At 35.0% G+C, this 14,614-nt stretch overlaps 1 protein-coding gene and 1 pseudogene across 1 annotated transcript; both read right to left on the reverse strand.

The window, feature by feature from the left end:
* Positions 1 to 1,608: 1,608 nt before the first annotated feature.
* On the reverse strand, positions 1,609 to 6,544 carry LOC142546011 (proteasome subunit beta type-6-like). Its single transcript, XM_075653483.1, has 8 exons — positions 6,288 to 6,544; positions 6,091 to 6,167; positions 5,394 to 5,449; positions 4,649 to 4,721; positions 3,218 to 3,329; positions 2,489 to 2,562; positions 2,285 to 2,359; positions 1,609 to 1,893 (listed from the first exon to the last, which is right to left on the reverse strand). Exons 1-8 carry the CDS (start codon positions 6,382 to 6,384, stop codon positions 1,762 to 1,764), a joined length of 696 nt encoding a protein of 231 aa, XP_075509598.1. The 5' UTR covers positions 6,385 to 6,544; the 3' UTR covers positions 1,609 to 1,761.
* Positions 6,545 to 7,027: 483 nt separating this feature from the next.
* LOC142547831 (U-box domain-containing protein 35-like) lies at positions 7,028 to 11,014 on the reverse strand (annotated as a pseudogene).
* Between the last annotated feature and the right edge of the window lie 3,600 nt (positions 11,015 to 14,614).

Below are 14,614 nucleotides of genomic sequence, written 5' to 3' on the forward strand. Positions count from 1 at the left end.
TTCGATAGAATTATTGCTAATGTTAACATGATTGCCTGATTGAAGAAAATTTGAACTTCGAGAATTATGTTGGTGACAATTTTGACGGCCAAGACAAAGAACATTTGGCCAACTATGGGGGCTTGCGTAATTAGATTTGTGCCTAGATATGAACCACTTTTTATTATTTATGAGCATGACGATCTTGTCAAATTTACCACCACTATCCAACCAGAAAGGAAAGCGAGAGGGTGAGTTGCCTAAAAAGTTTCCAAGCATTAAAGAAAGCAGGGGTGACCAGCACCCCAGTGCTTTTAGCTTCTGTCTGAGAAACTTCTAATTTGATTGATGATGGTGATGGATTACGTGAACTAGCGGATCGATCGGAACCATATCAACAGTTCCATCCGATTCTTGGATCTTCGGCGCGGGAATCGGTATGAACCGGACCGGAGAACCCCTAAGCATGCCTATTCTAACCAAACAATGGAACTTTGAATCCATTCCCCGGTTATTAGTGTATTTGTAAACAATGATCGTATATATGTGCGTGTGTATCAATAGCTTTTATTTATTTAAACTATTTTCCATTTGTTGAATGAATGGTTGCTTCGCTTTTGTCCTAATATGTTGCCACATGTTTGATAACATTGATTAGTCGTTGTCACAACATGATTCATGGAATCTGGTCTTCCGGTATTAGCATCAAATGTTCGGATATTGGCATTGATTTTCTAATTTATCGAAACAATTTTTACGTTTTTCAACTTCAGAGAATTTAATATGATGGACAAGATTTTTTTTGGTTCAAATACAAAATTGAAGCTCTAAGAGATTTCATAGTATATTTACCGTGGTGCTATATCTGGGGCAACCTCTAGGTGCCGATATTATTTGTGTATTTTTAAATTTGTCATAGTACTAAATGAGTTAAAAATAACAAGATTAAGTATTTAAGTAATTTATTAATTGATATAACGCACCCAAAAGATATAAAAACACAAAAGACGAACAACCAAGAACAATCTAATTCGGAAAGCCCATTTTTGTGTACCATATGATCTTGTATAGCTCGTGCGGTACATAGTCTAATCCTGAAAGCCCATTTTTATGTCCTATATGATCTTGAGTAACTCATGCGGTACATGCAGTTCTATGAACAAGTATCTTGAATCCAGAACTTTAATGACTACTAATTTCAAAGTAAACCTATCATCGATTCCGAGCCCCGGGAAAGAAAAAATTCTTAACCAATTTTTGTGCCCTCTTTTTTATTGTATTGATCTTGTCATTCACGTTTATTTGAATGTACTAGTTACCATTTATTTTCTATATCTTGGTAAATTTGACGGTAGTAGCTATATCCCAACCTTTTAACTACCCGAGCGTTGTAAATATTAGACGTTATAAATATTAGACATCTTACCTGGCGGAAGGGTTGTAGGCGCATTGGAGGGCTCCATCTGTTGCCACACGAGTCTGATCAACATTTATCAGGACATAGTGACAAAAACATCAAAAACACGAGCCTAATTGCTGGTCTTTGAGCATTAGTGATGCCGGGCTAACAGAACTTTGGTAAGGTGCTAATTTCGTATGCAACTCTAAAATTTCTATAAGCCAGATTGATAATTGCAAGTACAAAAGTAATCACAGCTATGAACCGATGGAACATAATCCCCAATTCATTTAACATAAACAAGTCTCGCAAGAAGTTTTTTTTTTTAATATCCGCTGTGTGCAAGTCAAAGAGGCTCAACATTTCGCTCGATCGACGTTTAATCAACTGACCATCTGATCAGGACTGGCAGATGACAAAATATCCAACAATGAGTCACGGGCTTCCAATTCTTCGTGCCAGAGAGGGAGTTCGTCACCTGGGAAGAACTTCCGACTGACCCCATCAGAGTTGATCTGCAGTTAGAAGGATAGCAAATGTGAAGTTCCCATAAAAACTAAAGAAGCAAGAGGGGTTCATGACAAATTAATTAAAAAAACAGTTTATTTTGATAGAGGTTTCAATTCAATTTTACTCAAAAGTTATGGAAAACAATTTAGTAGTATTTTCTGAAATGTTGTTTTGGATATAAATTTTGAACTTTGGAGTGACAAGGTGAAATTATTAGTGGAAAAGGTGAAATATAATGATGATGGTTGAACAGGACGGTCGCGGGCAATAATGAAAGGATAGAATTAAATGTTCATAAGCAAGTCGGTTTAGAATTTTTCCAGTTTAAAGGGTTAGGTTATATCACTGTTGATTCACCAGGTAGTATATACATGCATATATTGAGAAGGAACTCACAGTCACGGTGCGAACAACACCACCACTAGCACCATCACGAGCAATGGCCAGAGAGACCGCCTTGATGACTAATTGCTGTAAAAAAGAACACAAAATTTAGCAAATTCTGTTAACAGAAAAATTCATTATGTATGAAGCTTAAAATGGCGCGATTGATTGACGTCATTCTGTAAGTTTAGACATGGAAAACATAAAGTAGGCAACCTCAGCTTCGCTCTGAGACATCCCTTCCTTCCATGCTTGGTCAAAGAAACCGTACAAATATGAAGAGCCAGATCCTGATACAGAAAAGAACTGACATACATTAGTTGCCTCCCAAAACGAGACAGAAATTTTGACGCAAAACACAGAAACGGTACCGGCAGGATAAGGCTTTACAAACGTGACCGACTCAATAGTTAACAAAAATATTAAGAGCAATAGTTAATAAAATATTAAAATCACATACACACACAATACAAGAGCAAATTTAGATATCCAAAATTTAGGGATGGAACAGGTTTGAACAAAACTCGGTTCACAAATATTTCATTAGCTAGTACTAAAATAAATATCATTCACCTTCCATGCATCTCAGGAATGAAATCTAACAAGTTAATGATCACAGTTTCACTTATCATTGATTCAACCAATAAGCTGAAAAACGACTTTGATTCCACATCTAAAATCATTCCCTACATGGCAAGCAGGATCAGCTGAATGCTCGAGTATAAGGATGAACTTGATGTTCAGAAAATAGTTATTCCTTCGACAACCAAATAGAGTCATTATGAGTAAATGAATGTGCATTAAGGACAAGCCATTGTGAAAACTTGGATATGTTATTAGTTATGCCAGCAAAAAAAATTGGATATGTACATTAGTTAGCCAGCTAAACAGCTCAATAAACCCAACCATATATATAAATACATTAGTAGACAAGAAAAAACACACCTCCAATAGTGAAAGGGAGATCTAAAAGTGTTCCTCCTAGAGGTACTCCATATATTTTCCCCCCTTCATACTTATCCCAGCCACCAACAATAAGGCCTGTTTGAAGCATGTCCTGCAAATGAATATATAACAGGAATTTTAGATGAATTTCAGACAAAAAATGTATATATGCATAGGTGCTAGTGCTGAAACATATTGCTGAAATTTATACTAAGAGCATAAACCATTAAGAAAAAAATTAAGATATCCATATTGGCTAAGAAAGGCTGCACATTTAGATTTCACCATGCATCAGAAAAATTCCAAAAGTATTTCATTTAAGCAAAGGGAAAGTGGTTTTATTGGGACAAGGCTTGCATAAAATTCCTTGTGTTATGAACCTTTATTATACTCCATAAATTAACATACTTCAACCTCATTTAGCAAGTCCAAGATTGAGAATGGGATCGATTTTTAAATGCTTAAACCAAAATGAAAATTAGCGTGCATGTACATAAACAAGAGAAAACCGGATGATTGCCGACATGCCTCTTAAGATAACTTTGTTCAATTCTCTTATCAAAGATATGTATTACTCGTCATAGTCATAGAAACAGTTTATAGGATGCCACTGTTCTTCAAGTGTCAAAAGGATTTCTGAACAATATTATTTTTTCAGTTAAAAAATGCAATGCTGCAAGAAAAATGAAATGTTGAATCAAACAGTTAAATATATGGCTACCACTGCCCTTTATATTGCAAAAAAATAACTAGTCCGCTATTTTTTTCAAAAACAAAAGTATCAGTACCAGAAACCGAGTTCCCGACTTTACATTTTCCATCATAGTAAAATACCAGATAATAGAAGATTGCTGAATGTAAAAACACAGGGAGAGACTAAAGGAACATATTTTACACTCTACTATACAATTAGTTCAAACTGAAATTTAATTTCTCCAAAACTTACCACTCATTAACAACATTAAAATCTACTATGACCTTTACAACATAAAAATATGATAGCTCGAAAAAAGACAAGCATGTAGTCCTTAGGACCCACCACAAACCATTCTAACTTGCATTTTTTCTTGTGTGGACTAACTACTGAAGTTGATAGTAGAAGACAAAAAAATCAAGGTTTATATGGTTTTATCATTGCTTATGCTTTCCTAAGAGTAGTCAATGTGGCGGTAATGCAACTATAATTTCAATGGTAGCTTAAACTCCCACCCGCAATCCGCTGAGAGCAGAAACGAATTGATAGTTCAACTCATATCCACAAGAAACAGACAATACTAATTAGACATAACTTGGGTTTATAGATCTCAATTGCATATTGTTTCCAACATGGTACACGAAAACAATTTTTATCAGCTTTGAATGCTAGATGCAATTTTAACTAGACAGGTTTAACACAATCACAACTTGGAGATAAGAAACCATTTAACAGACCTTATTATTGTAAGAAAATAATCTGACAAGATTCGCAGCAACTTTTACAGTTGAAGGCTGCCCAAGTTGTATCCTGCATAAAAAAAATATCATCAGTAGAAAGCTTTGGAAGCTTTCTGTGTTACACGAGAAAAAAGTGCAGCATCCATATTTATTTCTGTCTAGATAACCCACAAAAAGGGCAATTCTTATATTACCAAGCAGAGTATTCTGTACATTCTCCAGAATAATAAAAATACAAAGACATCGACAAAGTTCAACCCAAACAAGGATAAATGGAACAAAAAAAAATAGGTTTAGTAGTTTTGTTACTTGTGTAGAAGTTCAAAATTGTGCTTGATTTCACAGATTATAAAAGCAAAGTTCTAGAGAGAATACAGATCCACCAACAATATGATGACGCCAAAAATTTCAATATTAGCCATGTCTGCGAAGCTAAAAATTTCTGAACTTTTTCTATATTTTTCGGCCTCGTGGGGTCTATAAGTTGACAGGAATGAGTATAGACTATAGAGGTTGAACTTTGAAGTTACAAACATACAAGCATAGCATATTTGTTTGGTTTGAACTTTGAATCAAGGAGATTACTCTATTTATTTAGTTAGAGTTTAGAAGCAGGAAGATAAAATTGAGTTGCATCTGGACAGATCGATCATCCATTACAATGCAAGACAGCATGTGACCTAGAAAGCAAATAATAATTAAGGATTTTTAGTTTTCCAAGTGATTAAATACCCAAACTTACGTGTGCTGATGGAGAAAGTGACGGACATAATCAGAAACAATCTGCGAATCTGCAGCCTGAAAAGAAAACCATTGCAAAATGTGTCTCAAATGAAATGAGTCACAAATATTTTGAAATGTAAGAGGAACTCAAAGCCTTTTCAATGCAAATTCATCACAAAGAATGCAGTAACAACCAACTTCAGAAAATTCCAAAAACACACAACTGTATCTCATCAAACAGTCAGAGCAACGAACCTACCTCTTAAAATTTGTGCTTATAATTATAACTGGGATGCTTACTGTCATCACCAACACACGATTTGCTAATGCAGGGATATGGAAACAACTAAAAATGCAAGTAAATACTTCAGTTTCAAAGATACAGATTAGAGAATTTAAGTGACAAGCAGACCCAAAATACAGCCTATGAACGTATATTAAGTTAAGGTTGCAGCTATAACTACTCTGAGCCCATAACTCCTACGAGAACTTTCTGATAAAAGCTAATTTGTTAGCTATCACCAGCAACAAACAAAAAATTCAGATCCAAAACTTTCCTCGGTTCACTTTACAGTACACAAAAAGTTCAACGGAAAAACATATCAGATCACAGTTCACCAAAAACTATAAGCAGCATCTTCTCCTTTAAATTTTGTTTTTCCCTTCTCAGAAAGTAAGCTAAGAACAACCATGTTTCCAGGACAACAAAATATTACCGATCCAGAGCGGCAAAGGTAGACATTGTCTGTCAACTGAGTGATCTTATCAGATGCCCTGTTTGCCACATACATTCCTGCAATTCATATTTTCTCCAAGTTGACAAACAAAATATCAAAATATTCACCCGACACTGTTTTGTAATCAATAGATAATCAGATTAGACATAAATTATAAAGACGAACAGTTTCTATACCAGTGCTCGTGCGTGAGTCGGCGCCGAGAACAACGCCGCCGTTGTAGGTGACGCCTATTATCGTAGTTCCCATCGAGTGAGGAGCGTCGAGATCCATGGCGCTTGTGGAGGATAACAGAGTTCAAAGACCGAAGAGAATCAAACCCTAAGGAATTGGGGGAATTGTTCGAAGAGAAATTTTACAAATACGTACTTGAGTTTCTCGCTGAGGAGTATTACCAATACCGGTAATGCATTTTTTATTCAAATTTGGAAGCTTAGATAAGATCGACAATATAAGTATATTATAATTTTTTTAGTCGTGGGAGGATTTTATAACTCAGTACAAAATCTTATATTTCGGATCAAATTTGAGATATTAATATCACTTAAACTACGACATATATAAATTTAAAAATCATAGATACAATGTAAACTTATATTACGAAATATTATGTAAACTACAAAATTGATCACATTAACTACAAAAAAACGTTGGAGGCTCTTGTTAGTTGAACATTTCTCATTTCACACGAGAGAAAAAGAATAAGTGAAAGAAAATATATATCCAGATCAGATTAACGAAGAGATATATATTTTGACATGTGTTTATTTAAGATTTTAAATTATTCTATTATAACATTATTAAGAGCGATATTTAAATTTATTATAAAAGAGTTCTAGTCGTCGATAACATCCCAAAATACAAAGTTCGATTGAGTCTAAAATGAATTCTTAGGGAAACATTTTTGTGGTTCCTATCTCATAATACTGGATGTGATTTACCATGAGAATATAACCAATTGGTCTATACAAAACATCAATTTTACACATGATTTTTTTTTTTTATTACAAGCTTACAAAAGATAACTCAGCTCTCCGATATTCAACGTTTTGCTTACTAATCAACCAAGAAACTAGATTCATTCGCTTCCAAATTTCTATTTTCTGGAATATATCCTGTCATCGTACGTCCTCGCATGCCTTCACTATTTGAGTATAGCTTCTTCTGAGATTCAGCCACCTGCAAAAATTAATAAATATGTTAGCCATATCGATCTCCAGGAGTTAAAATAATTTGAACACTTTTGTACTTTGTTAATTAAATGCCAGATTATTTCTGGCATTCTCGTACTTTTAGTGCTCACATGAGAATAAGACTCTCTCGGACTTGGGCTGATTCTTGGATTTGTAGCCATGGACATAGTAGGCATCGATTCTTCGGCTAATGCTCGTAATCTGTTGAGCTCCGGTAACACCACGGTTCCAAGATCAGGTCTATCTTTGCGCCTCAATTCTGCACACTTAAGTGCTATCTTTGCAAAGCCCAATGCCTCTTCTATCGGCCAATCGGGAACCGTGGGATCGAGCATGTCGCCGAATGTCCCTTTCTCGATAGCCCTTTCGACGTGATGAGTCAAACCCATCGGCGGCTTTGATGTTATGATTTGAAGTAGCATTACTCCGAGTGAGTAAATGTCAGATTTCGTGCCCAGCATGCCGGTTTGCTGATACTCGGGGTCAATGTAACAGAACGTTCCAGCTGCCGATGTCATGTGATATTGCGTGACCGTGTCGGCTACTGAAGGTGGAACGAGCCGAGCTAAGCCAACGTCGCTGATCTTGCTGACGAAGTTGCGGTCGAGTAAAATGTTGGCAGGTTTAAGGTCTCTGTGCACGAGTGGCTACGGCTTGGTCTGGTGGAGAAAAAGAAGGCCGGTGCCGATTTCTGCTGCTATTCGGAATCGAAGTTGCCATGACAGGACTGGAGTGTTCCCACGTCGAAAGAGACGATCATCCAAGCTACCGTTTACCATGCACTCGTACACAAGACACCCATATTCGGGGCATGCCCCAAGGAGCAGCACCATGTTTGGATGCCGAATGCAACTCAGAACTTCGACCTGAATCATGATGTGCAAATACAATAGATAAAAAAAATTGAGTGCGACACGATGCCAAGTCAAATGGCCTATATTTATTTCATTTACCAAATTTTCACAAATTGAAGACACTATATATTATACAAACTGAGACGACCACATTATGTCTGTAAGAAGATATTCTTCCCTTTTCGTACCTCTTGTTGAAATTGTGATCTTCCTTGCGCCGCATCTTGCCGGAGAACCTTGACGGCGACCTGTGTATGATCCAAGTAGCACTTGTAAACTGGCCCATATCCACCTTCTCCGATTTTACAAGACTGCGAGAAATAATCAGTAGCAGCTTCAATCTCCTCGATCGAGTATTTTCGATACCGAACATCACTTTGTGCCAACTTATCCAATACTTTCTTCTTCTCCTCGGCTTCTCTGAGTGCTTTCCTTTCAGCTTTGATTCTTTTCTGCGCTTCGAATTCAGCAATTCTTTGAGCCGCTTCGGCTTTCTCAAGAGCCTCCCGGCATTTTTGTTTCTCTCTCTCTGCAATAGCTAATGCTGCTTCCTCTGCTTGCCGTGCTTCTTCGAGTTTTTGTTCTTCTTCCACTTTCCACCGATGAAGCTCGAGTGCCTACGAAGATAGTCACAAAAACCCATGTTTACATTCGACAAAGGACTTGCGTGTTAGTATACCAAGTGAAAAATCTAAATACGATACGCTCTGTTTTGCAGTGAATGCTTCCTTGCAAGCCGAGCTGTACATGTCCATTGTCTGTTTCAACTCCTGTTTCAGCCTTCTCATCTCTGCTTCTACATCATCCTACATACACGAAAACATTTCCCGAGTTCTTTACTATCTTCGAGTCTGTATATATATCTCTTTCGAATTAGAAAATCCTTTTTGTTTATTTTTTTAAGCATACCAAGCTTTGAGATCCTGACCAAGGGTTGCTTCCACTTTCCTGTGAACTTGAAGAGAAGATTCCGAAACTGCTGCCTGCATCGGAGGATTTGGAGTTCGAGATTTGGGATCCAAAACTCATCGGGTTTTCTGAGTCTGACCCGCTTGACAGACGAGGGGGCAGATTCGTATCTTGATCCAATGCATACATCATTCGGTCGTTGCTTGGCCTGCTTAAGCTCACAAACGATATATCGGTGTCAGGCAGAGAAAGGTCCCCATATGATCTATTAAAAGCTTTTCCTCTCGTAAATGGTGATCTGAAATAGATGGTGTAATAAAAGATAAAAAGACCTTGTATATAACTTCTTCACTTTCAATCAAATTGATCAAGAACATCTGTTTAATATATTATTTATATCAGTCTGCTTAATTGAATCTGTGTTATCCATTCCACTTGTCTTAGCAGGAAAAGATGACCCATCGACATAGGCACCTCCTGAAATGTTGCGACACAGTTTTCTTTAGACAGATGAAACAAATATTGAGCAACGATACCGAAGATGTGTCTATGATCATCAAAAACTTACGTTGGGTCCCGTTAACTTGCATGAACCGTGCATCAGTTGAACCAGGAAGGTTAGTTGTCGAATTCTGCAGCGGGCGAGGAGCTTCTTTTGAAGCTGAATTTATCATGGCTGACTTGACGGTTAGTATTTTCCCTTTTGCAATGACATAAACAGTGCAGAACTCGGGTGCCCCTTTGGTAACATTTCCCGGAATATCAACTGTCTTGAATCTAAATTCGAAAATTTTGGTAACTTTCAACTTTTTGAGTTGAATGGCAATGAATATGTTATTATAAGATTAGATGTATTATTCTTTACCTGTTAAAACCAGTTCTGACACTGGCACCAATCACCAAGTTCTCTATTAAATTGTTCCTGGCATAGTCACAAAGAGCTCTACTTACATCTGTCTCTTCCAGTAAAACTTCACTCACTTTTATCTGTTACAAATTATTTTCACTATTCCCAGTTAGTATCTTAGCATGTTTTAATGAGGAAAATTATACATTACAAATATGAGATATTGCCTCGACTCTGGATATTTCATAGCATTAAGATGAAACAAAAAATGCAAGAAAAGGTAGCATTTCTTACGTCCTTGCGGTTGCAAAAGCATCGGAAGGGAAGGAAAAGCTCCTTGGTTTGGTTGACGAATGGACCCTTGCTACCTTTCGAAACGTCATCATTGTCGGAGTAAGTAGAATGGCTTCCAACTGAACAATGAGGAGAAGAAGGTCAGATAAAGTCCATGAAAATGTCAACGTAAGATGTGCCAACCAAAAGCCAGATAAATGTTTGTATGTGAATATCTATCCATACTCTGGACTAAATGAAGTGTGAAGACCTTGCAAAACGAAAGGAATGAGTTCAAACACTCAAAAATGAAAATTATAAGACCGAAAGTTTTTCGTTCAGTCTCGAATTTGACTATTTCTTGTGAAGCAAGACCGACAAAATTCTGGCATATAACCTTCCAAATATAACGCAGAGCACGAAGACAGATTTATGTTCATTTCTTGCATGCCAGAAAGGGGAAAAACAGCTTCATTGGTAGGTTATGATAAAAGATATGGCGGGAAATTGTGCGAACCGGTACCTGACAGAGATTTCTGTTTGACATGGAGGAGAATGACAGTTTTGCCTTTGCCAAGGAAATGATCAGCAGCCCATTTCAATGCAGATTGGCTGCTTTTATCTTTATCAATGGCGACCACAACCATTTCTTGCTTCTTCTCTCTCCATCCCCTCTTTGATTCGACATCTTCTTTCGTACTCGAATCCTCGAGGCAAAATGAATTCAGAAGACAAGTTATTCTAAATGGGACCTCATCAAAGATGTCCTGATGAGGTCCCGAGATTTGTCCTGAGAAATTGTATGTTCTCTTTTCGGACAATGAGTTTCATTTCATGGAGAATCATTTCTTTTATTAATTTGATGGTTTAAGATTTTTTTTATGGGTTTTACGCTTGATTTTTGGTCCGAATAAAATGGGATTTATGTAGACCATTACCTGGTTTATGTGTCTCTAGTTTGTCTCTTAATTGGTTTACGAAGACTGGGTTGTGCCCGTGTTTTTATGATTGATTATTATGTGTATAAACAAGTATGGATTGTACGACGTATCAAAATTATATATATAATCATTTAAAAATATTTAAACGATTGATATTATTTTTATATTAATACTGCAACAATAAGTTAGATTTAATTTTTAAAAAGTACTAGTTATTCAAAGTAACAATCTGGAACCCTCAAAATAACAAAAAATTAAGAAAACTAGAATTCGAAAAATTTAAGTTTGTGAGATTATTTTTACATATAGTTCATAAAAAATTACATAAATCTTTTAAAAATATATAAAATTATAATTGTCTCTATCTATAGAAAAATGTTAAGATACCATTAATTTTATATATAGGTACTATTAATAAATCAAGAGTTCTGTTAGTAATCACTTCTTTGGTAAAACCATTTTCCTAATTCCAACGACGTTTTAAACATGTGATTTATTTTGAGTTTTTAATATAAATTACAAAAAAATATATATATTATTATTATTATATATATTACCTATTAGTAACTATTTTTTGGTGATATTATTTTCATAATTCCAGCTTTGTGATTGTTCACATTTTCATGTAAATTAGAAATCATAGAAACCAACACACAAATAACTACCAAAAATTTAAAGATATGATTTTTTGGTTTTAAAGATAAATTTAATATAAATTATTAAATTACTTTATTATAGTATAACGTGCATGGTGTAACCTGCTTTTTTTTCATCTTCCATATTGCGTTGTTGAAACCATTCAGAAGTGGTTAAAGTTTGTCCTGCTCAAGGTTGGAAATATTCCAGTATTCTGCACCATTTAACTCTACGGTATATATGGGCAGATCTTAAAATGAAATTTGTGGAAAACAAAGTAAAAAAAAGAAGCTAAATATGCGTCGTTGGAGAGATCGTTTCTTATTTTGTGCCGAAGCCTACTATAACTCATCTGACACAGAGGTCCCGACAGGAATGTGATCTCAGGTTCGAGATCCAATTGGACGAAACTCCTCCCGTAACTCAAAAAAGAAAACCTAAATATTCCAAAAATCACTGCAAGAAATTTCAGAATCAACAACACACATACGACAACAGTTTTAACTAAAATCATTGTTAAAAACCGTTGTCTTTGAACGTTTATGACAACGGTTTCATGAACCGCTGTCTATTAGCGTGTTTTTTTGGACAATCGACAACGGTTTTAAAAAACCGTTGTCGATTAGCGTGAGTTTAGAATAAAACACAACGTTATTTAGCGACGGTTGTTGGTTCCAACAACCGTCGCTAATGTTAGCGACGGTTATAGCTAATTTAATTTCAACCGTCGCTAACGTTAGCAACAAAATCAAGAAAAACCGTCGCTAATTTGAAATTAGCGACAATTTAGCTATAACCGTCGCTAAAAGTAGCAACGGTTGTAGGAAAACCGTCGCTAATTTCAAAAATTCGTTACCGCCCAAAATTCCCTCCATTTTCTTCCACCACTCTCTATAAATACCTGCAAATTCGCTCCATTTTCTTCCACTTCACTTCACAACACTTAAAATTTTTCTCACTTACACGATTTTACCACTTCAAAACAATTAATTTTTTTTTCTCTTACACCATTTTATCACTTCACGACACTTAAATTTTTTTATCCCTTACACGATTGTCATATGACATTTTTTCTTGCAGTGAACGATGTTTGATTTACCACATCTAACAAAAAAATCGATGTCTTAAAATCGCGATACATGATTGGTTTATCCACACCATGAAAAAAAACAAGTCCTTTTTGCTGTATCCAAAGCAATCTTCAATCTTTTCTGCCAAGTTAAAGTGGCTCGTACTCCTACAAGCGAAAAAAAAGATTACATCTGTGAAGAGGGTATGTCAAAGTCTCGTTTCTGAGTGTCACTAATCGATATTAGGCAGCATATGGAATGAAATGCTAGTGGTTGTTGGTGTCATCTTGAACAAACAGAAACTAAAAATCTACACTAGATAAGGTTCCTCTAATATAGCTATCGATCGGTTCTGAACTCAGTAATTAATGTTCAAGTAATTATTAAACTAATATCAGATCAAGTAAATAAATGGTGCTAGTTTACTTTTCACATGAAAACCACTTAACAATCATCTACCAATAGTGCATGAAGATATCCAATTGCACTCACTGAAAAAGAGGTGTTTCTCCAAGCTCCCAGAAGCCATATATTCATAAACCAGCAATCTATGATGGCCCTCGCAGCAGTAGCCTTGCTCAATTTTTTTTTAAATCTGGCTCAATAATTGTGGGGTAATTCATTTTTCTAATGGGGTTTTGTATTTGGTAATCTGGTTTATTTTTCTAAACTGGTTCCATTTTGGGTTGTCCTTGCTCATATGTATTATGAGGTATTTTAGTGATTTAATCGCCTCTAAACTTTGGGATTTTCTCACAGTTATGGAAAATTTTAGCATCAAAGTTAATGTTAACCATTAATTATTTAGATATGAAATAACTCAAACAAATCTAAAGCAAACAGACATACAAACAATTCTTGACAACAACTAGAAAGGGAGATATAGCCAGGATTTAAAAACATATGTAAAAATTTTAATTCTATTTTTTAATCGACAAAATATAATATTTTCAACTTACAAGTAGAATTATATATTTTTTAAAGATTTTTCCCCTTATATTACCAATGGCCCCGGTAAGTGGAATAATTTCGGTTGAGTTTCGAGTTCCGATTTTCAGTTCTATTGATTCTAAAACTTTTATTGACATGTTGACTTGAATTCAGCATGGAAAGACCGAAAAATCCCAAGCATCTGGTCCTCTGGATAGTAGCTTGAGTGGATATCAAATGCAGTATTTATTTATTTTTTTTAAATTGTTAATTATTTCAAAAATAATACTAAACATATAACAAATATATCGTAAATTGGTATTTATTTAAGGCAATTATATCGTGAGATTTTGCTATTATCTCATGAAATTTTATATTGAGTTTATCATGATATTTTGATAAATTAAAATTTTATATTGAATTTTATGTTATCTAAATCTTGTTGTATCTGTATAGTATGACTCTTATTTCAAATATTTATTCTACCCCTCTCCCCCTTAAAAATTTGTCTAGCTCCGTCCCTGCAAGCAAATAACATTGAGAATTTTGAATTTGATATTCGACACGGTTTTTATATTCTAATTTTAATATTTGCATTAATTTTTTTAGTATTTTAAATAGTGTAAAACCTTTAATACAGTTACTTCTGATTTTTAAGTAATTTTTTTAAACAATTTTATTTTTTATAATTTTATTATACAAAATTAAGTTTTTTTTATTAAAGCAAATTTCCTTTATGATAGAAGTCAAAAATTATTTATTGCTACTATTAATTTGTCATTAATTATATTGGAATATATAATTTTTCTATCGTAAAAATCCTAGATCCGCCCCGCACAATTAGATTCAA

This window comes from Primulina tabacum, chromosome 5, assembly GCF_025594145.1.
Source record: "Primulina tabacum isolate GXHZ01 chromosome 5, ASM2559414v2, whole genome shotgun sequence".
NCBI classification, from domain to species: domain Eukaryota; kingdom Viridiplantae; phylum Streptophyta; class Magnoliopsida; order Lamiales; family Gesneriaceae; genus Primulina; species Primulina tabacum.

Bases quoted from the DNA above. Each gene is read 5' to 3' on its own strand.
- LOC142546011 (XM_075653483.1), bottom strand. From the start codon at position 6,384: ATGGATCTCGACGCTCCTCACTCGATGGGAACTACGATAATAGGCGTC. The intron at 3,330-4,648 runs GTCTGTTAAATG...ATTCATTTGCAG, and splicing joins TATTTTCTTACAATAATAAG to GACATGCTTCAAACAGGCCT. The intron at 2,360-2,488 runs GTTGCCTACTTT...TCTTTTTTACAG, and splicing joins TGTCTCAGAGCGAAGCTGAG to CAATTAGTCATCAAGGCGGT.